The sequence below is a fragment of the Prionailurus bengalensis genome, chromosome A1 (genome assembly GCF_016509475.1).
Source record: "Prionailurus bengalensis isolate Pbe53 chromosome A1, Fcat_Pben_1.1_paternal_pri, whole genome shotgun sequence".
NCBI lineage: Eukaryota > Metazoa > Chordata > Mammalia > Carnivora > Felidae > Prionailurus > Prionailurus bengalensis.
The window spans coordinates 108,972,094-108,994,532 of record NC_057343.1 but is presented as its reverse complement, the minus strand read 5'-3'; the positions used below and the strand labels follow the sequence as shown (position 1 = coordinate 108,994,532).

The window sequence follows — 22,439 nt, the reverse complement described above, 5'->3', positions numbered from 1 at the left end:
TTAGTAAAATTTATACTCTTGTTTTCTGTAGTTGGCTTTATTTCCTACTGTGAATGAAATAAGTAGAGGTACTTTTTAAAAATCAGTATTTACTTTCTCATGAGAACACCCAGGAATGATCTTATCACCACCTTTACCTCAGAATTCATTGTTCTTATTACTGCAACTACTTTACCTGCTAAGGGAAAAAGAAGGCAAGAAGCTGCATCTTGTCCACACTTCTAATTTTATCCGTTTTTCATATAAATCTCTGGCCCAGAGGAGGAAGAGGAGATAGTCTAAAATAGCAAGTGAAATTCATGTGGAAATTTGTTAAAAATGTAGTTACTGTGTCTACCACAAACCTCATAAATACTGAATTGCCAGAAATAAGCCCAAGAATATATATATTAATAACCCTTTAGGTGATTCTTAGAGCTGATTATATTTGAGAAATACTGATCTAACAGATACAGGGGTGTAATTACTCTTAAAACAGTAAAGCAGGTCTATCCCCTAGGATAAAAGAGCAATGATTTTTTCTTTTGAGGAAGAATTTATATATGTTTATATTTATATATTTTTAAATTTACTACATCCGTTTTCATGGTACGCTTGAAAATTACCAGTCAGTTCATAAAGGGCACTGAGAAAGTAGCGGTGAGTGGTCACAGGTCAAAAGACTGACTTATCTCAACTTGTCCTGGGCCTGGTCCCATAAGGCAAAATATAAATCAGCCATATTCTTGGTCTTAATTTTTCTTTTTGAAATAATTAGTGGAACTACTCATTATGGTTATTGTTCAACAGATTTTTTCTTTAGTGACTTGAGTTATATGTGAATATAAAACCTGTAGTTTTTCTTAATGAGATTTCTAGGGATTGTCCTGAAAGTCGTGTATCTCTTGAACCTCATTTGTCCAGTGAACAGGAAAATAATTGTTTGCTTCGTTGAGACCTACTGGCATTTTCTTTTCTTTCTAAATAAAAGAGGTTTTGTTTACTTTTCTAACAGTTATCAAAACAGACATAATGTACATTTAACTGTCATGCTGCAGATTTATTTTTGGATGCTTCCATCTCATTCCATCTCTACCCCTTTATTCCAGAAAATGCAAAAGAAAATGTCTCTTGCTATATCTGCTGTGCAGTAAGTCAGAGAACAATTTAAAACAGGCAGGTGCTGTTTTTTTCAGAACACATTTTTATAAATTTGTCAGTTTTGCTGTTTAATGCAATATTCTTCAAAGTTGGTGAAGAAAAAGGAAACCAGGTATAAGATTAAATCCGTATTTATTAAAAAATATGAAAATAATTGCTTTCAACTTGGGGCAAGACTCCTTAGGTATTATTCAGTATATCTAGGGTAAGTATGTGTGGTTGGAGAAAGCAGAAAAGAATTCTTTCTCTTGAGTCTTGATTCCCCTCCCCCACTCCTACCTCAAGGTGATATTCTAGACATTCAGATCAGGCCATGAAATATTTATGTTCATTAAAAAAGGAGACGCAGGATTAAAAAGAAGTTGATAAATTCAAGATGTCTGCTTTTTACTATTTTGAAATACGTGTAATTTCTCCTTGTTTTATTAAATGCTTACAACTATGTGAGAACGTGGGGCAGGTACATATTTGGACTAGTTTCCTCAGTAGTCCTGATTTTGACTTCCAATTTCTTGAGTTTGGAGGTGGGTTGGTACAGTATAGATAGGTAGGTGAGTGAATATGGAGGGAAGGTGTGTAGGAGATTGGCATCATTACAGCCACATAGATGGAAACTGAGATTGCTACTCACCGTCTTTTGCTGTTTTTATGCTTTTCTTTGTCTTCTCCCTGACCACATACCCCTACCTATTTCCTTGTTTTGTAGTTTGATTACTTGTTTTTTCTCATTTAGGTTGTACACTTATGCCATCAACTAAATCTGACAACTTGTCTGACTCCAGCCATAGCGAAATTTCTTCACGATCCAGCATCGTGAGCAATTGTTCTGTTGACTCCATGTCTACAGCTCTACAGGATGAACGGTGTTCTTCACATGCTATGGCGGTCCCTGAATCCACTGGACCATTGGAAAAAACAGAACACTCCTCAGGGATAGGAGACCATAGTCAGCTGGGCCCTGGGTAAAACATACTTGCCTGTGTTCGTATCACAAAACCCAAGCTGAGTGGCCACTGCAAGCAGTGCTCCCCAACTTGGCCTTAGATACCCCCTATCCCCTGGGGTGGTTGCAGGGGGATCCCTAAAATAATATGAGGGCCAAGCGTGGATTGTCTGTATTTCATTTGCAAATGAGTACTATTTTATGTATGGGTGCTCATTTTTGAAGTGTTAGTGAATTCAAGTAACTTTCTGTCAAGTATATTTTTATTTAATAAGAACTCACAGAAGCTGCTGTTGACAACAGGGGAGGTGGTTGTTGCACTGTGGCTGTTAAGTTAGAGAATGCTCAAAAAGATTGTATAATGGGAAGTATACCCAGTACTGTACACAGTGTGGACATGTTGAGGGAGTAGGGCCAGTCCTTGATCTGAAAGTATGATTTGGAGAGTAAGAATTAAACCAGCTTGTGGAACTCCAAAGCTTTTTTTTTTTTTTTTTTAAGTTAACTGTAAATTTAAATTTACAATCACATAAAATGGAAATCTTTGAGAAAACATTGAGAAAGTTGATTCTAAGCCGATAAATAATGTTAAATTTGGTATTCCTTAATATGAAAAACTGAAGATATAGTAAAGTATTAGCATATTTATAAAAGTTTTTAAAGTATGATTCTCTAGACCAGGGTTCAGCAGACCTTTCTATAAAAGTCAAAATAGTAAATAATGTCAGCAGGCTATCAGTTTGCTCCAGACCATACAGAAACATCTGTTGGCCAGATTTGACCCTGGAGCCTTTATTTGGGCCACCCCTGCTATAAATACTAGAATGCATTTAATAGATTTTAGTTAGTCGGGGAAGTTACGCTTTACTTGGCATTGTAGTAGGCTGATCTCAGAATTAAATTGGAAAACCAAACATGGTTCCTATAGTTGAGAATTCTTTATTCTGTATCCATGTAGAGAATGTAGCATTATATTGACCAAGAATGAAAATGTATACTTAATTGTATTTGTTTCAAACCTCATTTTTCATTTTCACTTAAAATCAATTCAAGAAAAATTCTTAGTAACCTTGCTAAGTATTTGAGTTTCTTCCATGTATGTTTCTAGCTAAATACTAACATTAATGGGAATAGAGATTAAGTGATGATTAATTACAGTGTCTTTTTTTCTTTCAAAAGATTATTTTGGTATTGAACATTGATGATCCATGTTCTGTAGTCTCTTGTAGGCAGTATTACTTGGATTGGACAGGAGGTTTTTCCAGGAAGCCAGTAAATCACTTTTAATTGTGTATCCTTAACTTTTTTTTTTTTTTTTTAAAGGTGGACACTGTCAAAGCCATCTCTAGTCAAGAGTTTAGCTGTGTCATCTTCTATGAGTAATGAAGAGATTTCTCATGAACATATCATTTTAGAAGCAGCCGATAGTGGTCGTGGAAGCTGGACTTCCTGTTCAAGCAGCTCCCATGACAACTTCCAAAGCCTTCCAAACCCAAAAGGCTGGGATTTTTTGAACTCTTACCGACAGACCCATTTGGATGGCCCCATTGTTGAAGTTGAACCCCCTGACTGTGAGCCCTATTCCTGTCCTAAAGGCTGCTCCCGAACTTGTGGTCAATGTAAAGGAAGCCTAGAGACTAATCAGATGAGACAGAGTTGGGCCTCCTCCAGTTCTCTGTCTGACACATATGAACCAAACTATGGGACAGTTAAAAGGAGAGTGTTGGAGAGCACCCCACTTGAGTCCTCTGAAGGCTTGGACCCCAAGGATGGCACTGACCCAGTTTATAAAACTGTTACTTCAAGTACAGAAAAGGGCTTGATTGGTAAGTTGTGTGTTCTTTGTCATATCTGTGGCATTGAGAGATTAAGTGGCAAAAAATCGCATTGGGATATGTTGGCCCAGAATTTTACACTTGGCAAATATTCCATCTCTCTCTCCGACCTCTCTTCCTGCCCTCTACAAACAAGTTATTTTCAGAAAGTTCATGCTTTCTTAAGGGTTTGGGGGCATGTGCTCAAGCCTATTAAAATGAAAAGACTGTTATGAAGGTGCTTAATTAAGGCGACAGTTTTGTTTTGTTTTTCAGGTCTCTTTGGTTTCATTAAGGAAAGATTTTATTGTTATGCAGTAGTAATGAAGGGATTGTACTCTCTCCACCTCATAGTTTGGGCCACAAATGTTTTCTACAAATGGTAGAAACTTTGGTACTATTTTTAGATAGCAGAAGTGAGGGTAATTGTGTTTAGAAAGTCCAAATTTTCACCATACCCTTCTAGCACACAGCGTGGGTGCCCCAACTCCTGGTGTGGGCTCCATTCTGACCACACGCAGCTCTCTTGGTGTATGTATCCTTTTAGTATTTTGCCCTCAAATATATTTTTTTCATTTATTCCTTGAATTATGTAAATATTAGGATATAGTAGCCCCTGCTTTTCTATTTATATGGAATGACTATATTATGAATCAACTCTGTAACATATTCCTGAAGTCAATTTAAATTTCTAAGAATGTGAAAGATGTGCTGATTTTTATAGCACATTTGTAGTACATTTTTTTTACTTGTCAAATTGCATTATGGATTGGGATTTTTAGCTCATTCATTTTTTTCCAAGGATTTTTTGTTAAATCTTTCTAGGTAACCACTATGTGGATATATAAGCATGTGTGTGCAAGGATATATAATTAATCTCTTGTCCTTTTAGGCAACTAGATTTTTAAGAATCTTTTATTTCATTTCCAGATGACTCTGGGCAAATTCCTTAAATTCTTCATTCTTGTCTTACTGGTCTTGACAACTTGTGCTCTGCCCTGTCCCTGCCACATCCTCTCAGCTAGGAATGGAAATCCTTTAGGACCTTGATACTATATGCAGATTTTGCTGGTACATTTGTAGAAATTTCAGTATGGGAGAACTTGATCCTCTAGAAGGAATGTTAATATTAGAATTATTAATGGTCCTTTTTAATTTATTCTGCTTATATATAGGTAATGCTTGTGTTTAAAAGTTACTTACGTCATCAGGATATTCAGATCCACCTGTCCCTTAGATCCTGCCAATCGCTCTTAATTTCATGGAACTTCCTTTTTTCTTTAACCCATTTCTGATGCTTTTTGAAACTTTGCCTTACTCCCAACATTTGCAAACTTAGGGAAAAGGATTTTAGGTCACATTTTTTCTAAAGTCACGGTTACTTTTTCAAAAATGTTTTAACAATTATTCAATTTTGAGAGATGGAGAGAGGCAGAGCATGACTGGGGGAGGGGTGGAGAGAGAGAGAGACAGAGAGGGAGACACAGAATCTCAAGCAGGCTCCAGGCTCTGAACTGTCAGCACAGAGCCCCATGCAGGGGCTTGTGAACTCATCAACCATGAGATCATGACCTGAGCTGAAGTTGGACACTTAACTGACTGAGCCACCCAGGCACCCCAATCACAGTTATTTTTAATGTCCACTAAAAACCACGGAAACTTAAGATGAATTGCCTAAAATGATAGCTGTTTTTTTCTTTTTCACTTAGTCACAGATCAGAAGTTGGAAGGAAGGTTCTTGAAGGAATTAAGACCTCTATTTCCCAGAACGTTAATGTTGTTCATATGCCAGGACTGATAGTCCACCTGGGAGGCCATGAAACAGTGGTTTGTGTCTCAGGGACAGGGTAGAAGAGACCTGAAATAGAAGGCCCAGACGTCCTTCCTGTGAAAATCCTCTCAGTCAGCAGAGCATAGATGTTCAGGGTAAACTCTTCAATGCTTCTGACTCCATCATCCTCAGACCTGGAGTCGTCGAGGAGCCAGGCAGACATCTCTGTGGTGCAAGGGCCCCCTGCAGAGGGGGGCCTGTCATGGCATCATTGTTTTCAGTTCTCTGTCACTCTGTTTATTTATGTTTATAAGACCTCATGTGATTTATGTGTTTGAAAAAACAGGTTTAATACTAAGGTTTAAAATAGTATGTTTTTATAATCTGTCATTGTATTCAAATATATTTATTTAGTTTGGTTTTGGTTTCTGTTTTGTCAGTGTAATAAGTTTCAGTATGGTTTTTTTCATTTCTTACATTTTTCATTAACATTTCCATTGCTTATTTTTCATGCCAGTGTACTGTGTCACCTCACCCAAGAAGGAGGATAGGTATAGGGAGCCACCTCCCACTCCTCCAGGATACATGGGCATTTCTTTAGCGGACCTAAAGGAAGGACCCCACCTACACCTAAGACCTCCAGATTATAGTGTGGCAGTGCAGAGGTCAAAGATGATGCATAACAGCCTCTCTAGACTTCCACCAGCTTCTCTCGGTAGCAGCCCCGTGGCCTGTGTTCCATCGAAGATTGTAACTCAGCCTCAGAGGCATATTTTGCAACCATCCCATCCTAAACTAGCAGATGTGACTGACGCAGATAGCGAAACAGATGGTATGTTGACAAACTACCTTAATGGGTCTTAAATGAATTGCTGAATACATTAATTGGTCTTTACTATGTTATTTTACATAATCATTAAGGTTACATGTAAAATGCCTTACAAATCTCTGGTAAAAAAAAGAAATTCCTAAATACAGGGGTGTATTTTTTTTAATGGAGAGATCAAGCTGCTTGTTTCTTTGCGCCTTGTACCTTTCTTCTGGCTCAAATAGGGTATTCTCATATTTGACAAATAGCAGCTCAATCTCAGAGGATAATTTCAAGAGGAGGCACTTGACATTAGTGGAGTTGTGTCTCTCATAAAAGCATGAAAACTTCAAAGTGCAAATATCAAAGTGCTGAGTTGCCTGAATTCATGCCGTTGATGTCGTTTCTCTTATGAGCAAAACTCTTGACTGACTGCAGCTGGGGTGATATTTCAAAAATGGTTCGCTTTATTAAAAATAAGTAAAATTGTATCCTTTTAAATAGTAGAGTAATGAAGTGATGAAAAAGCAGTTAGGAAATTGTACTTCTTCAGCCTTCAAGTGTGATCAACACTCATAAATGTCATTATAATAAAATCAGGGCCCTGATGGGATATTTGAGAGGATTTCTCGTTGAAATTGACTAATTGTCTAAACAGGTAACTACATTGTAAGTTGATTTTCATTAATATGCCTCATCTACCACTTTCCTCTGTTTTTACTGTTTGCAGAAAATGAACAGGTCTCAGCAGTCTAGACTTTGGAGCGCCCGTTTGAAGTTTACTGAAAGTCGTCGGGGAAGGAGTGGGTAGAACCACGTCATGATTCTGCAGGCCATTGCCAACAAAAAGCTTGCTGCTGCTGCTAATCCAGAGGTTTCATTCCCCGTACCCTGAGCAATGAAATAGCCCTGAGTTATGCTTCCTTTTATTTAATCCTTGTAGATGCATAGTTTCTTCAGCTATGGATATTGTGCCTGGAAACCAGTCTTCACTTCACACACCAGACCTGCCTTGGGACCACAGTTACTAGAACAGATTCAAACTCAGAGTCCTCCCTGTGTATATCAGATTTTTCTTGAAGAAGTTATTTTTAAGAGAGTAGTGGTAGTATTTCCAAGCCATAGCTTGGGTTAATGGACAAATTGAAAATGTCTGCCAATACCAAGGATACTCTTGTGTATTTGAAAAGTAACTTATTATTTCAAGTTTTGTGGTTTTCTTTGTATTGGGGAGCTACCATTAGTGGATGTTTATGTTTTAGGCCATAAAACTGTCTCTGGTCTGAACAAACTGAAGTCATCTTTACAGGATGATATGCTTAATGTATACAGAGATGAACTTGATCTGTTGCACCAGTGCAAGGTAGGGTCTCCGTTTGAGTGGGGAAGGAAGCCGTATTTGGTTGAGGTGTTAGGAGGGAAGATACTGCCATCTGCTGATTTGGAAGGCCAAATGAAGCTGCCACAGGGTTTCTTATCAGTCCTTTGGGAAAGGGAGGCTATAATTAGGTTGGTAGCCACCCTCATCTCTAAAGAATGAAGTTTTCCTTAAACATGTATACCAACCGTTTTTGAAGTGAATGTCGTGCTGCATCTACCTAAAAGTATAAATCCAGTAAGTAGGGAATGGGTTCTAGAGAGTTCTGCAGAAACCCAAAACAAAAATTTTTAAATGCTCAAATAATGGAGTTCTTTTTTTAAGAAGGAAGTGCAATCATTGATGTGTAATCATGGAGATGAATTAAGCTTTATGTAATGTTCTGCAACATCCCCTCCACTCAATCTCACAGCATGAGGCTGTGTTCATAAACCTTGCGGCCCCCAGCTGCCTGCAACACAGCTCATTAGTGTACCAAGGTATTAATTGGTTGAAAATTTTAGGGGGGACAGAGGAGCTAGAATTATGGGAATGATTCTCTCTTGGCTCTCAGGTTAAGCCCTTGAGAGGAAAGAGATCTATGTTTTAACAGTCTGTTGGGCATGGCGCTCCTTAACTGTTTAGTTAAAATTTCCGTGACTGTTTACTGGGCGACCTAGACCTTACACATTTTTACAAATTAAATACGGTGTTTTCTATATCTTAAGTTTAAATTTAATCATGTTTTAAAAATGTAAATGCAGGTGAGAGCTTAATTAACTTCTATGACTACCAAAAAAAGAAAAAAAAAAAAAAAGCCAAAGCCATTCATGTGCACTACCCAGATCAACTTGGAGCCAAAATGGGATTACTTCTGAGTACTAGTTGTCTATGTGTGAATTTATAGGATTTAGCTGGTTTGTGATTTCCTTTTCAAGACTGTGTTTCCTCTTTTTTTCCTAGCTGTCTCTTCTCTCTCTCCTTCCCTGCACCGCCCCCCCCAACCCTTGGTTTTTGTTGTTGTTGTTGTTAAATAGGCTTCATGCCTTATGTGGAATTTGAACTGTTGACCCTGAGGTTAAGAGTCACATGCTCTACTGACTGAGCCAGTTAGGCACCTCTCCCACCCCAGTCCCCTTCGTTTTAAAATCATGAATCATTTCCAAGTGGTAAGTGGCAGTGGTCTATCTTTTCTGCCAAAATGATTGTCTCTTCATTTTAGGAAAAATAGCCTATCTGAAAACTTCCTTTGGGCCAAAAACAAAAAAACAAAACAAAAAAATGTCAATCTGAAACTTAAAGCCTTAAAAACCTGCCCACCACCCTACCCCACCAGGTATGTCAGAATGAGGCTAATTGGCTCTCTAGCTTTCTTGGTCTGTTGAAATGGAAGATGGCCTGGATCAAAAATCCTGGTTTAAAAGTCACACTGTAGTGATTTAACCTATAAATACTGGTCCTTTGATTACAAAAAATGTTCTTTCACTGATTTACGCAGTATTGTTTTCATGTCCAGAGCCAAACAAAGAAAATGAAAGATACTTTTGTTAGTCATTTTTTTTGTCAAGTTTGAGTATTTATTCTATTTTATATCCATTTCCCCAGAAAAAAAAAATGTGCTGTTTGTAAAATATCTGTTCATTTGCAGGTGTTTGAAATCATATGGGAGCCTTACCTGTCTTTGTCCTTAATGGTGTCAATAATATCTTGCACAGAGAGTCAGAGGCTGTGCTTTGGGACTGCACCTTGTAGCTGACTTTGTCTGTCTGGCTCCAGCTGTGAGTGTTTGAGTCAGCCAATCACAGTGATCAGGAACTAAAGCCAAATGCTTTGTATGTGGTATGTGTGTATCTCCTAAGAACTCATGGAGTTTGGATTTTTACATTTTAATTTTAATTTAGGGAACACTTCTGCCTTCTCTTAGTTTGTTACATGACTAGAACAAGAGAAGCCTTAACCTGTATTTCCTCCAGTTCTCAATCCCCATTTGTTTTTGTTTTTATTTTTATTTTAAAATTTTAATGAGACTAGTGCCCTCATCCCACCTCAACTCTAAATCTGTTGGGACTTAATGAAGTAGTAAATCCTCAGTGCAAAGTTTCTACCAAATAAGTTTCAACAAAACAGTTTCTTCATAATGAAAGATTTGAACAATGAATAAATCCAGTATATACTTCCATAAAAGTTTATCTTAAGTCGTAGATTCTTATTTCCTCCAAATGATTACTATGAATCTGATCTTTGGGGAGAAAAAGACTTAACTGTTTTTTCATGAGGGTGATAAGTCACACTGTCATCATCTGTGTAACCTCCTTGAGAATCTCCCAGGCCGGGAAATGAGGCAGTAATCATGAGGATTCCCAAGAACAAACCTAATTTTTATAAAGTGTTCTCTTCTCTATAAAAAGAAGGAGAGGAAGAGTTTCTTTGTATATTTAAAACAATTACTGTTATTCTGATACATTTTAAGTTTCTAAAAAATGTGATATTAAAGTAGATGTATCCCATTAGCAGTACCTTAAAGGCCAGAAAAAAGGGATAAATCTTCAAAAAAGTGTCACAGTACATTTTCAAATTTAAACTTGAACTCCAGTTCATCTTCAGCTTTTGTTGTGCTTTTTTAAGGCTTCTTTATTTTTGATACACAGAATGCAGTTGTACTTGACCTTTTGAAATAGAAACATGTGAGCTTATCAGAAAAAAACAAAACAAAACTGCACAGTTGTAATCGAATGCAATTATACTGCACAATTCAGTGATTGTAAAGTATCCTGTAATGAGCAATGTTTGTCTCCTATTTTTTGATACCTCTTAAACTTATGTCTTTTAGAAAGACAGTGCCTCTGTATGCTTTTTGTATTTTTACTGAGTGTAAATATTTGTTATATTTTTGGTTAAGAGAATGTAAAAGTACTGTTTATTATTATCATATCTACTAATACATTGGTGGAATCAATAAAGAATCTACATTAACCTTCTCTGCACGTTATTACAAGTGAATGGACACAGATAACTCAAGAGGGCCAGTCTGGGACCGGCATTGGTGTCACATCTCCAGATACTGGAATGATCCAATTATTGTTGACTTTGTAGTGTCTTATAAAATGCCCACCTGTTGTTTGGTTCTTACAAAGTGTGTTCGATTATGTATCAAGCAATAATGGTTACTCCCATTAGGGCTTGTTTTTCTCTTATGACAGGAAAGTCTGTGGGCAGACTGTCCAGGGCTAATCAAGTGACTGCACACTGCTGTCAAGGACTCGGGGCCCTTGTCAGGACATTGATACCTCTTGACATCACCTCTGTTTTGTAGGAAGGGCTTAAGGGAAAAGGTGCAAATTTTATTAGCAAAATAGCAGCTTTTCCAGAAGCTCCACTAGGCATTTCTGCTTTTATCTCACTAGGCAGAAATGTGTCACATTATCGGTGGCTGCAAGGAAACTTGGGAAGTGAACTTTTTTTTTTAAGTATATTTATTTTTGAGAGAGAGGTGGTGGGGCTGGGGGGTGGAGATGGGGGAGAGAAGGAGAGAAAGAATACCAAGCAGGCTCTGTGCTGTCAGCTTGGAGCCCGACACAGGATTCGATCCCACCAGCCACTGTGAGAGCATGACCTGAGTCGAGATCAAGAGTTGGACACTCAACCGACTGAGCCAGCCAGGCACCCTGGGACGTGAACTTTTTAGTTGAGCAATCCATGGTTCCAAATACAAGTGGGATTCCTTTCAATGAAGGAGGAAAGAATGCATGTTGAGTTGGCAGCTGGCTTGGCCCAGCACAGCATGCCTATTGCCCACTCCTCTAGTGGCAATAAATGCAGCAGCTTCTTTTACAGGATCAGATCCTAGGACCTTGGCAGAGAAGGAGGAAATTATGTTTTAGCATTCCTTTCTAAAATTTTCCCAATCTTTAGTCTGTACCCAAAGAATACTATTTCTGTGAAAGGTAGGGCTTCTTCGTCCTCCCAGCACACACAGCAGGTTTTCCCAGGCTGATCCTTCCCCTAACCATTTGTGCAGTATCACTAGTTCATTCCTGTACTTAGAAAATACTAAACATGGGTGTAATAGGTTGAGTAATGGCTACCCAAAAATATCAAGCCCTAATTTCTAGAACTTGTAGATGTTACTGCATTTAAGAACAGGCTCTTTGTAGATATAATTAAGCATTCTGAGATGAGATTACTTTGGATTATCTGGATGAGTCCTATAGGCCAACACAAGTGTCTTTGTAAGAGAGAGACAAACTAAGAAGATAAAAATAGACCTAGTGGAGAAGGCAGTGTGAAGACAGCAGATGTGGCCAGGAGTGGAAGGATGCCAACAGCTTCCAGGAACTAGAAGAGAGGAGATTGTTCCTTAACGCCTCTGGAGGACACCTTGCTTTGGATTTCTGGCCTTGTTTTAAGACACCCAATTTTTGGTCCTTTGTTACTGTAACCCGAGGAAACTAATACACACTACGTTATTTGTCTGATATTGGGGACCCAGAATCTGCAACCTCTCTGCCATCCTCCAGAAGCACCTGATGAACAGAGACCAGGGGTACTGGCCACCCCAGAAGCACTCTCTATAGCCACCTGATCAGTCTGTTGTTTTTGCAACTGTTTACATAAGGGACATTCTATCATCCTTGCCAAACTTAATATTTCTCATTTTTCTCATTTCAGACATTGTGATAGTGTGTACTGGTATCTTACTGTGGTTTTAATTTTCACAATGACTAACAATGCTAAGCATCTTTTCAAATATTTATCGGTCTTTTGGATATTCTCTTTTGTTAAATGTTTTTTTAATTTTTTTGCTAGAATATTGAACTACAGTAGTTTTATAATGACCTGTATCTAGCAATCTTAATTCATTTATTCTAGGTTTGTGTTTCTTTTGGATTTTTCTAGATACTCCCTATCATGTGCTCATAATGACTTTTATTTATTTCCAGTCATTTTGCCTTTCATTTCTCACCTGATTGCACTGGTCACGGTGCTGGTACAGTGTTGAAGTGGTCAGGGTGAAATTCCTTTCTTTGTTCCTGATCTCAAGGGTAAATTTTGTGATTCGCTATTGATCGAAATGACTGCTCTGGGGTTTTAATAAGTATTCTTTAGGGTGAATTTAGGGTGTTTCCTTTTATTTATAACTTGGTAAGTGGGTTTGTGGTGTACTGAATTTTGGCACATGAGTTTTCTTGAATCTGTTGAGATGATCGAATTATTTTTCTTGTATCTCTTAGTGTGGTTGGTTAGTTCATAGATTTCCTAGTGTAACCCCTCCCTCTTCTACACCTGCTCCCCCACTCCACCATCGGCTTTGCTAGAACAAACCCCACTTGGTTATGATATCTTCTTTTTATAGATATATAAACAAGATATATAGATATATCTTGTATTTCTTGATTGATTTTGCAGTATTTTACTTAGAATATTACATCTATGTTCGAGAGAGAGATGGTCTCTAACATCCCTGTCTTATAATACCCTTGTTAGGTTTTGGTATTAAGGTTAAACTGGACTCGTGGAAAGAGCTGGAAGTTACTCTTTGTCTGTTTTTGAAGCTTATGGAAGATTGAACTCTAGCTACTTGCATCTTCCCGGACTCTCACCTGTCTCGTCAGCTCTGGAACACTGATGAGCTCCGCCTCAGTTTCTCCTCCCTTACATTACAGCCTGGAAGTTTTCTTCAGGTAGTAAACTGGGGCAGAGGTAAGGCTCAGCTCTTGTTTTTGTGCTCTCGAGGATTTCTGTTCTTCACTGCCCGATGTCCAGTGTCTTAAGTGGCATTGTTTTACATGTTTTCTCTAGTGTGTTAGTTACTTGAGGCATGAGGGTAAAGTGGTACTTACTCCATCTTGACTGGAAGTGGAAGTCCATATAGAAAAATTGAATATAACTGTCAGTAAGTAACAGTAACAAGCAAGCACACACACCCTATCTCCCCCCTCCCCCCCCCAAAAAAAAGCATTTAGGATACAGAGGGCAGGAACAACACAATTAACAAACTTAATCTAATGGACTATATAGAACACTTAATCAGCAACAGCAAAGCCTATGTTCTTTCCAGGTGAACACAGAGCACTGATCAAAGTTGGCTCTCTGGTAAGCCATAAAGTAAGTAAAAAATTGCGAAAAGTTGGACTCCTGTAGAAAAGGCTCTCTGTACAAAATTAAACTAGTAACACAAACTAAAAATTAGAAGTTAAGAAATGTTTCCCCCAATAGCCTGGTGGAAAGTAGAAAAAAAATTTTAATTAAAATGGAAATATGAATATCAAACCTTTTGGTTGAGATTAAAGCCATACTTAAAGGGGAAGTTTGTAGCCTTAAAATGTATATGTAAGAAAGGTAGGCTAAAAATGAATTAAACATCCTTCTCAAGAAACCAGAATAATAACAGCAAATTAACTTCTAATAAATTCAAGAAAATAATAACAGAAATTAATGAAATATATAACATGACCAACAGAAGATTAACAAAGCACTAAATTCTTTAAAAATTTTAGACTAATAAAATTGCTAATCTCTTAGGGGGAATGACCAAGAAAAGAGAAAAATGGCAAAACTGTTATTAGGAATGAAAAGGAATCATTATGATTAACGTCATTAAAGACGAGACGTTTAAAGTAACCAAAATATAGATGAAATAAATTCACAGAAAAAAACAAGTCTGTAACAAGGAAAATTTAGTAATCCTGTGGCTGTTAAAGGAGTTGAATCTGTCATTTTAAAAGCCTTTCCACAAAGAAAACTCAAGCCCTGGATGACTTTATCAAAAAATTGCACCAATGCTTACGAAGAAACAATGCTTATCTTAACAAAATGTCAGCAATAGGAAGGATTTCTTAAATAAGGTCCTCCTAAGACAACTCTAAAGGAAATGATTGATGTATTTGACTGTCTTAAAGACAGGTTTATCTTAAGATACCATTTAAAACCACAAAAGGGGGGCGCCTGGGTGGCTCAGTCGGTTGAGCGTCTGACTTCAGCTCAGGTCATGGTCTCACGGTCTGTGAGTTCAAGCCCCACGTTGGGCTCTGTGCTGACAGCTCAGAGCCTGGAGCCTGTTTCAGATTCTGTGTCTCCCTCTCTCTGCCCCTTCCCCGCTCATGCGCTCTCTCTGCCTCTCAAAAATGAATAAATGTTAAAAAATTATTTAAAAAAAAGATAAAAACACAAAAGGCCATATAGAGTTGGACAATGTACTTTCATTCATATACCCCTTCAAGGGACGAGTATCCAGAATATATGAAGTACATCTGTATATCAAAAGAAAAACCCTCAATAGAAAACAGGGCAAAACTTAAAGTAAATTAGAGGGGAAAATTTCCATTAAACATGGAAAGCTGCTTAATCCCATTTTGAAAAACTACATCGGTTTGGAGTTCGTGTGGAACTTTAGCTCTGCTCTGCTCCATTTTGACTGTAGCAGCAGCTGATCAGGGGCCGGAACCTTTTATACTTTGTAAAAATGTGGCCTGAAAGGGGAAGTTGTGGTAAAATACATTGGAGCCACCAGATGGCGCCACACTAAAGCGTGTTTCTCGCAGTCTTTGTCTTCAGAAACGTAAGAGCGAGGTAATTTCTTAGCCGTCTTTCCCGGTATGCCTGCAGTCCACAGAGAAATATTTTGAGCTCTCCTTCACAGGAGTGATGAAACTGAAACATTTCCAACTAGAAAAGAGAATTTTAGACATTCTCTTTGGATAAACTCTGGACAGTGTGGATGCAGTGATTTCCTAACATATCATTTGTACATTTGTACATAGGATTTGGTGTTTTCCAGGGCACCTAAGGGAAATCTTCCAGATTTCCACATATGACCCAACTCTGATGACCCAATTCTGAGCAGGAAGGAAAATCAGGTAACACATAAGAACAAGTCAGATTGCTAGCAGTCTACACTGAACCACTGCCTGTGCCATAGACTCCTGGCAGCTGTCTGTTCAGACCACTTGGTATTTTTCGCATTTTTAATGTTGGCCATTTTGGTAGATATGTAACGGTATTTTATTATGGTTTTAGTTTTTGTTTCCCTGGTTATAGGGAATTGAGCTCCTTTTCATAATTTGTAGGCCATTTGATTTTCACTTTTATGGAGTACATTTTTTAGTCTATTTCATTTTTATCTACTTGTAGATGTTTTTTATGTATTTTGGATATGACTCCTTTATCAGTTACATCCATGACTAATAACTTTTCCCACTCTATGGCATGCTCTGTCATAATGAAAAAGAAAAGTTCTTAATTTTAAACAGGAGAAACTACATTACTCTTTTCCTTTATGGTTAATGCTTTTTCTGGTGTGATCTAAAAAGTCTTTCTCTGCTCCAAATTCATTAACATATTTGTGCCAATATTTTTCAAATACGTCAGTGTCTTACCTTTTAAATTTGGATCTACAGTTTATCTGGAATGGAATTTGTGCCCAATGTAAGGTAGAGGTCAGGTTCCATTCTCTCCCCTATGGATTGTTCCTATACTGTTTGTTGAAAAGATAAATCCTTTGTTGCATTGATTACAGTGCTATGAGCCAGCTGTCTGTATATGTTTGAGTTATTCAGGGGTCTTTATTCTGTTTTATCAGCGTATTCTTCCCTAATACCACATTGTCTTCATTGCTCTAGCAGTAAACTATATACTGATACCTGGTAGTGAAAGTTTGCTGACCCTGGTGTTTTTCCAGAATATTAGCTGTTCTTTATCATTTGCATTTCCAAATAAATCTAATGGCCAGCTTATCAACTTACACACACACAATTGCAATTTTGAGGAGGGTTTTTTTTTGAAATAATATAACAGTTTGAAGGAAATTAACATATTCATAAAATTTAGTCTTCTGATCTGTGAAGCCAGTATATTTCTGCATTTATTTAGATTTTCTCTTGACTCTCACTGTTTTATTGTTTTGGCTTAAGGTCTTTAATATTTTTCATATAAGATGTATTTTTTAAGTGATGTGATTTAGGGCTCCCCACCCCCCCTGCTTTACTGAGGTATGCTTGACAGATAAAAATTGTATATATTTGAGGTATATGTCTTAGTTAGTTTGGGCTAATGTAACCAAACAGTTCTGAAAGCTGGGAAGTCCAAGATCAAGGTGCCAGCAGGCTCACTGTTCTTTGAAGGCCGCTCTCCCGGTTCATGGATGGTGCCTTCTTGCTTTGTCTTCACAGAGAAGGGGCTTCTATTATAAGGGTACTAATCCCAATCATGAGGGTTTCACCCACTTGACCTAATCACCTGCTACAGGCCTCACTTCCTAATACCCTCACCTTTAGCGATTAGGATTTCAGCATGTGAATGGGGGTGGGGGCATAAGCATTCAGTGGATGGCAGCATACAACTGTACAACATGATGGTCTAATGTATGTGTATGTTGTGAAATGGTTACCACAGTTAAGCTAATTACCGTATTCATTACTTCACATACTCATAATCTGTGTGTGTTGAGAACACTTAAAATCACCTCCCATAGCAAATTTCATCTATGCAGTACAGTATTGACTCTAGTCCCTATGCCATATAGTAGCACTCCAGAACTTACTCATCCTGCATAAATGAATCTTCATACCTTTTGACTAACATCTTCCCGTTCCCACACCCCTCAACTCCTGGCACCCCCCATATTCCACACGTAAGTGAGATAATGCATTCTTTGTTTTTCTGTGCCTGGCTTATTTCACTTAGTATAATGTCCTCCAGGTTCATCCATGTTTCCCACAAAAGGCTAGATGTTTTTTTTTTTTTCTTTTTAAAGGCTGAATAATATTCTTTTGCACATACCACATTTTGCTTCCCCATTCATCAACAGATTGTTTCCAAATCTTGGCAGTTGTGAATAACACTGCAGGGAACATGGAGTTCCTGCTATCTATTCAGCCAACAGTAGGAAGAAGGTGGAACCCTCAGTTCTCCAGGGAATGAATTCTCCCCAAATCTGGACCAGCTAGGAGGTGGCTTTTTCCCTAGGTCAGCCTCCAGATTTGAGCACAGCACAGCTAGCAGCTTGATTACAGCCGTGGGAGACCCTGAGCAGATGACCCAGCCAACCTCGGCCCAAACTCCTGACCCACTGAAATTGTGCTATTTTGAGCTGCTGAGTTCATGATAATTTACAGCAACAGATAACTAATATTATTACTTATTCGCTGTATATTCTCTCTGCCTTAGTTAGTTCTCTTATCCACAAACAGGTTACCAGCAATAACCTGTCTCGTATTTATTGTTGCTCTGCAGATGAAGTGAGTTCACACATGTATAATCCTTTGTCAGTGCCCGGCCACCTCGCATGTGCCTGTGCTGCCACTCTGTCTGCCTGCCTGCCTCTTAACCCTCATCACACTTGGGTAGTTTTCTACCTTAATTCTTCCATTTCATCTCCTTTTCTAGAATTTCATTTCTTGACCCAACTTGGCTGGCCAACACTCCTTTATGTAGTGGTCACTTATCTGACAAAAGCACCTCTTGGAAATATAATCAAGATGCTCCCCAAACTAAAATTGGTTCCAAGTAGAAAATGCACTAAGACTATACTCTTAACGTGTTGATGAGACTCAGCACTTCACTGTTTCTAAGTTAAAACACACTGGGAGTCAGAAATTTAATAAGTGAGTGGAGAACTAGAAAGAACCATACTCCTAGCACTAAAAATGTGATGAAGGCACCCTGAGATGGAAGGAGCTTAAAAACTCGGACAAGGCACAGAGGAGCTCTAAGGTAGAGGCAGGCTGTACCCAGGGGTTCTCTGAAGGTATCACTGAACAAATATAACGTCATGTTGGGTAAGACACTCCTCTTAATACTTTCACACTTTTAAAGACATATATTAGAAATATCTAATAGTTTAAAAGATTTTTTAAAATTTATTAAACATTCCTTGTTCAACAATAAAAATAATTTTAAAATGTGTAAAGGACCTAAAAGAAACTTCTCTAAAAAAGATACACAAATGGTCAGTAAGCACATGAAAAGATGCTTAACATCACTTAATTATGAGGGAAATGGAAATCATAATCACATTAAGATGGGTACTATAAAAAATAAAATCCCAAGTGTTGGTGGAGAGGTGGAAAAATTAGAACCCTATGCCCTGGAGGTTCCTCCGAAAAATTAATAGTACCATATGATCCAGCAATCCTATTTCTGGGTATATATCCCAAGGAATTGAGAACAGAGTCTCAGAGAGGTATTTGCACACCCATGCATGATTCACTATAGCCAAAAGCTGGAAGAAACACAAGTGTTCATCGATGGATGCATCAAAAAATAATTTGTGGTATGAACATAAAATGGAATATTATTCAGCTTTTAAAAGAAAGGAAATTCAGACAGCTGCTATAACATGAATGAACTTTAAGAAAAGACATTATGCTGAGGGAATTAAGCCAGCAAACAAAAAGATAAACAGTGAATGATTTTGATTGTGTGGGGTACCTAATAGAGTCAAATTCACAGGCACAGAAAGTAGAATAGCAATTGCCAGGGAGGGGCTAGGCAGGAGGGAAAAATTGAGTTATGGTTCAATGGGTATAGAATTCCCATTTGGCAAGATGAAAAATTTCTGGAGATGGATTGTATGACGTTGCAAATGTATATAACATTCCTGAAATGTACACTTCAAAATGGTTAGGTTTGTGTATTTTACCACAATTTTTTTTAATTGCCAAAAAAAAAAAATCCAACCCAAGAAAAATGAACAAATGAAGTATTTGTGGTAGGCTGAGGGAATCGGTAGGCAGTGATGAGTTTCAAGTCCTTTGAGACCAGAAGCATGTTTAGGGCAACTGCACACACCTAAAAAACCCAAACTCCAAATGATCACTCCCCTGCATCTCATCCATAAAATCCCCTAGGGCACCAAATATCAAGTAGCTAGTCAGCACTGATATCGCACCTAGGGCAAAAATTCACAGGGAAACTTGAACTTGGGTTTTAAGTCAAGCACTTCATTTCGCTAAAACCCTCTAGGGTTTTGTCATACTAAGGAGCAAAGAAAGAAGCTTTAAAAGTAGCAATTTTTTTGTCATTGCCAAGGTCAGACTTTATTTTTTATTTTTTTTTTTTTTAATTTTTTTTTTTCAACGTTTATTTATTTTTGGGACAGAGAGACAGAGCATGAACGGGGGAGGGGCAGAGAGAGAGGGAGACACAGAATCGGAAACAGGCTCCAGGCTCTGAGCCATCAGCCCAGAGCCCGACGCGGGGCTCGAACTCACGGACCGCGAGATTGTGACCTGGCTGAAGTCGGACGCTTAACCGACTGCACCACCCAGGCGCCCCATCAAGGTCAGACTTTAAATCTTAATTGAACTCATGACTTCCTTTGACAGGCAAAATAATAGACGAGATAGCCAAAGAGCTCTTTCTGTTCCAGGATGCACGTGGAAGGGACAGGTATTGGGTTGTGGTCTAGAGATCTGCCAGCAACCAAGATGCTCAGGATGGAGAGAGTTCCGGAATCCTTTGTGGCCTGCTTAGAGCAGCACATCAGGCCTCCGTTCTGGCTTCTGATGGCCCCAAAGCCAGCAAATCCACTGCAGCCTGGATCTTGGGGTGGGTTCTACTGCTAAGTCATTGGCGTTCTGGGTTTCTTTTCACTATTTTTTATCTTCCAATTAAAAAAATGTTTTGCACTAGTTACTCCTGAGCCTTGTCCTGTCTCCACCTTCTGGTTTAAAGACTACTGGGGCCTGGAATGTTACTGCATCGGGGCTCCTGATGAGCATGGGTTTGAGGCTTCAGAGTCAGGTGCCCCCCCACCTCCACTCAGGTGACAGGGAAGGAGAGTTAGAAGTGTAGCAGAGGGGCTACTGTCTTTGCTGTGAAAGCCTGTTCTCTTAGAGATCATGACTGGCAGGCAGCCGACCTATGTGGACTTAACCCCAGTTCTGCCTTCTCCTTCCTTGCTTCCCTGCCTTCCCTCGTTTTAGAACATGTCCCCAAATCCCTTTTTTAAGGCAACCATTCCGTCTCCAAGGCATGGTGTTCCGGTGGGATTTCAAGTGACAATAACCTCCCCCCACTCTGTGCGCGCGCACACACACACACGTATTGTGTGCATGACTGCAGGTGGGCCTGTGTGAGGCCTTCCTACATTCCTTAGCATATAGGTGGAGGTCAATTCCTGTGAGCTCTCATGACACTCTTTCTCAACTACAACACTACTACACCCAATAATTAGCTGTTTGACCTTGAGCAAGTTACGTACCCTCTCCAACCATCGGTTCCATCATTGGTGCAATGGGGGGTAAAAGTTCCCTAATAGGATGGTTGTGAGAATGAGCACAGCCCACGCATGCCTAGCGTAAGGCTGGCCTTTACTAAGTACATCTTCATCCCCTCCATGCAGTGGCCCAACCCTCAAATAGCCCCACAGCCTAGCACGTCCATTGAGCTTTGCTTTCCCTCCCCTGTTAGGCCAGGTCTGTAAAGTGCTTTTGGCAATCTGGAACTAATAAAAGTCTAATGAATAAACCAATCATTGAACCTGTACTGGAAATTTATCTTCTGCATTTATTTCTTAAGGTTGGAAAGAAAGCAGCACTCTTAATTAATTTTGTACTATCTCTTTCAGTAGGAGCGTATGCTGGTGATTTATCAGTCCCGAAATCCTTGTTTTTAGGAAATAGAGGGTCTGAGGAACTTGCTCATGAACAGCCTTGAACTAGATTGAAACACCTGCTGATTCTCTGGTTTTCTGTTCAGATTTGAGAGCTGCAAGTGGCTGGGGACAAAGGAGAGAGAAACCTCCAGTGACTTCACAAGCTACTGGGCAGAGAAAGGAGGGTGCCAATGTCATGGAAGGCAAAGAACAGCCCGTTTTCTGAAATCCAGGTCAAGAAGATCATTGAGAGGTTTGTTTAATTCAAGGGAACACGTTGTGCTCGCCACTCACTGATTTCCTGGAATAACTGGCTGGGCTGCACTGGGTTTCCCCTTACTCTCTGCCCATCACGCCAGGAAAGCCCCTCGGCCACGTCACGGTTTGGCATGTGGTGTTCTTCACGTGGGATGCTCTCATGAGATTGTCTGACCCTGTGCGTGATGTCTGAGGCTTCATTTGAAAGCATCAAGTGGTTTTTCATAGCCTTCCATGATTTGTTTCCCCCAAGGCCCCTGCTCCACACTGGCCCAGTGAGGACGCTCTGTGGGAGCACTATATACTATCTGTCCAGTGAGTCGAGTGGAGACCTTGTAATGGTTTGACAGTCTGTACAGAACTCGTGCTACCTGAGGAAAGAACACAGCTTAGTCCTGAGGTATCGGGCAGTTGCTCAACAGCCTGAGCTTCTGACATGGCCTCTTTCGGGGTCTCTGGTGCTGGCAAAAGGCACGTGCCCATGTGCCTTTTAATGAGATCTCAGTCCTGAAGGCATTTCTCCTGGCGTGCAGGGGTAGGCGGAGGTTGACTCTATTCAAGTTCATCCCCAGGATGCATTCAGCAGGAATAGAGAGGAGGGTGTCCAGTGATTAAGTCGTTCATCGGCATTTCTCAGCTGGAGGTCCACATCTGCTCTGAGGCGTTTCTCCCTATGCATTTGATCATGCTCTGAATAGCCCACGTTGTTTCCCGTCTCTTCATTTGTGCACTCTGCGGTTGTCTGTGAGTCAGT

At 39.2% G+C, this 22,439-nt stretch overlaps 1 protein-coding gene across 1 annotated transcript in view; it reads left to right on the top strand.

Moving 5' to 3' along the window:
• Positions 1-10,811, top strand: part of RAPGEF6 (Rap guanine nucleotide exchange factor 6) — a 192,503-nt gene extending 181,692 nt beyond the window's left edge. The window contains 4 exon segments of the mRNA XM_043587048.1: positions 1,874-2,102; positions 3,407-3,909; positions 6,186-6,500; positions 7,207-10,811. Of these exon segments, the coding sequence (XP_043442983.1) occupies positions 1,874-2,102; positions 3,407-3,909; positions 6,186-6,500; positions 7,207-7,232 (1,073 nt within the window). The 3' untranslated portion in view covers positions 7,233-10,811.
• The last annotated feature ends 11,628 nt before the right edge of the window (positions 10,812-22,439 follow it).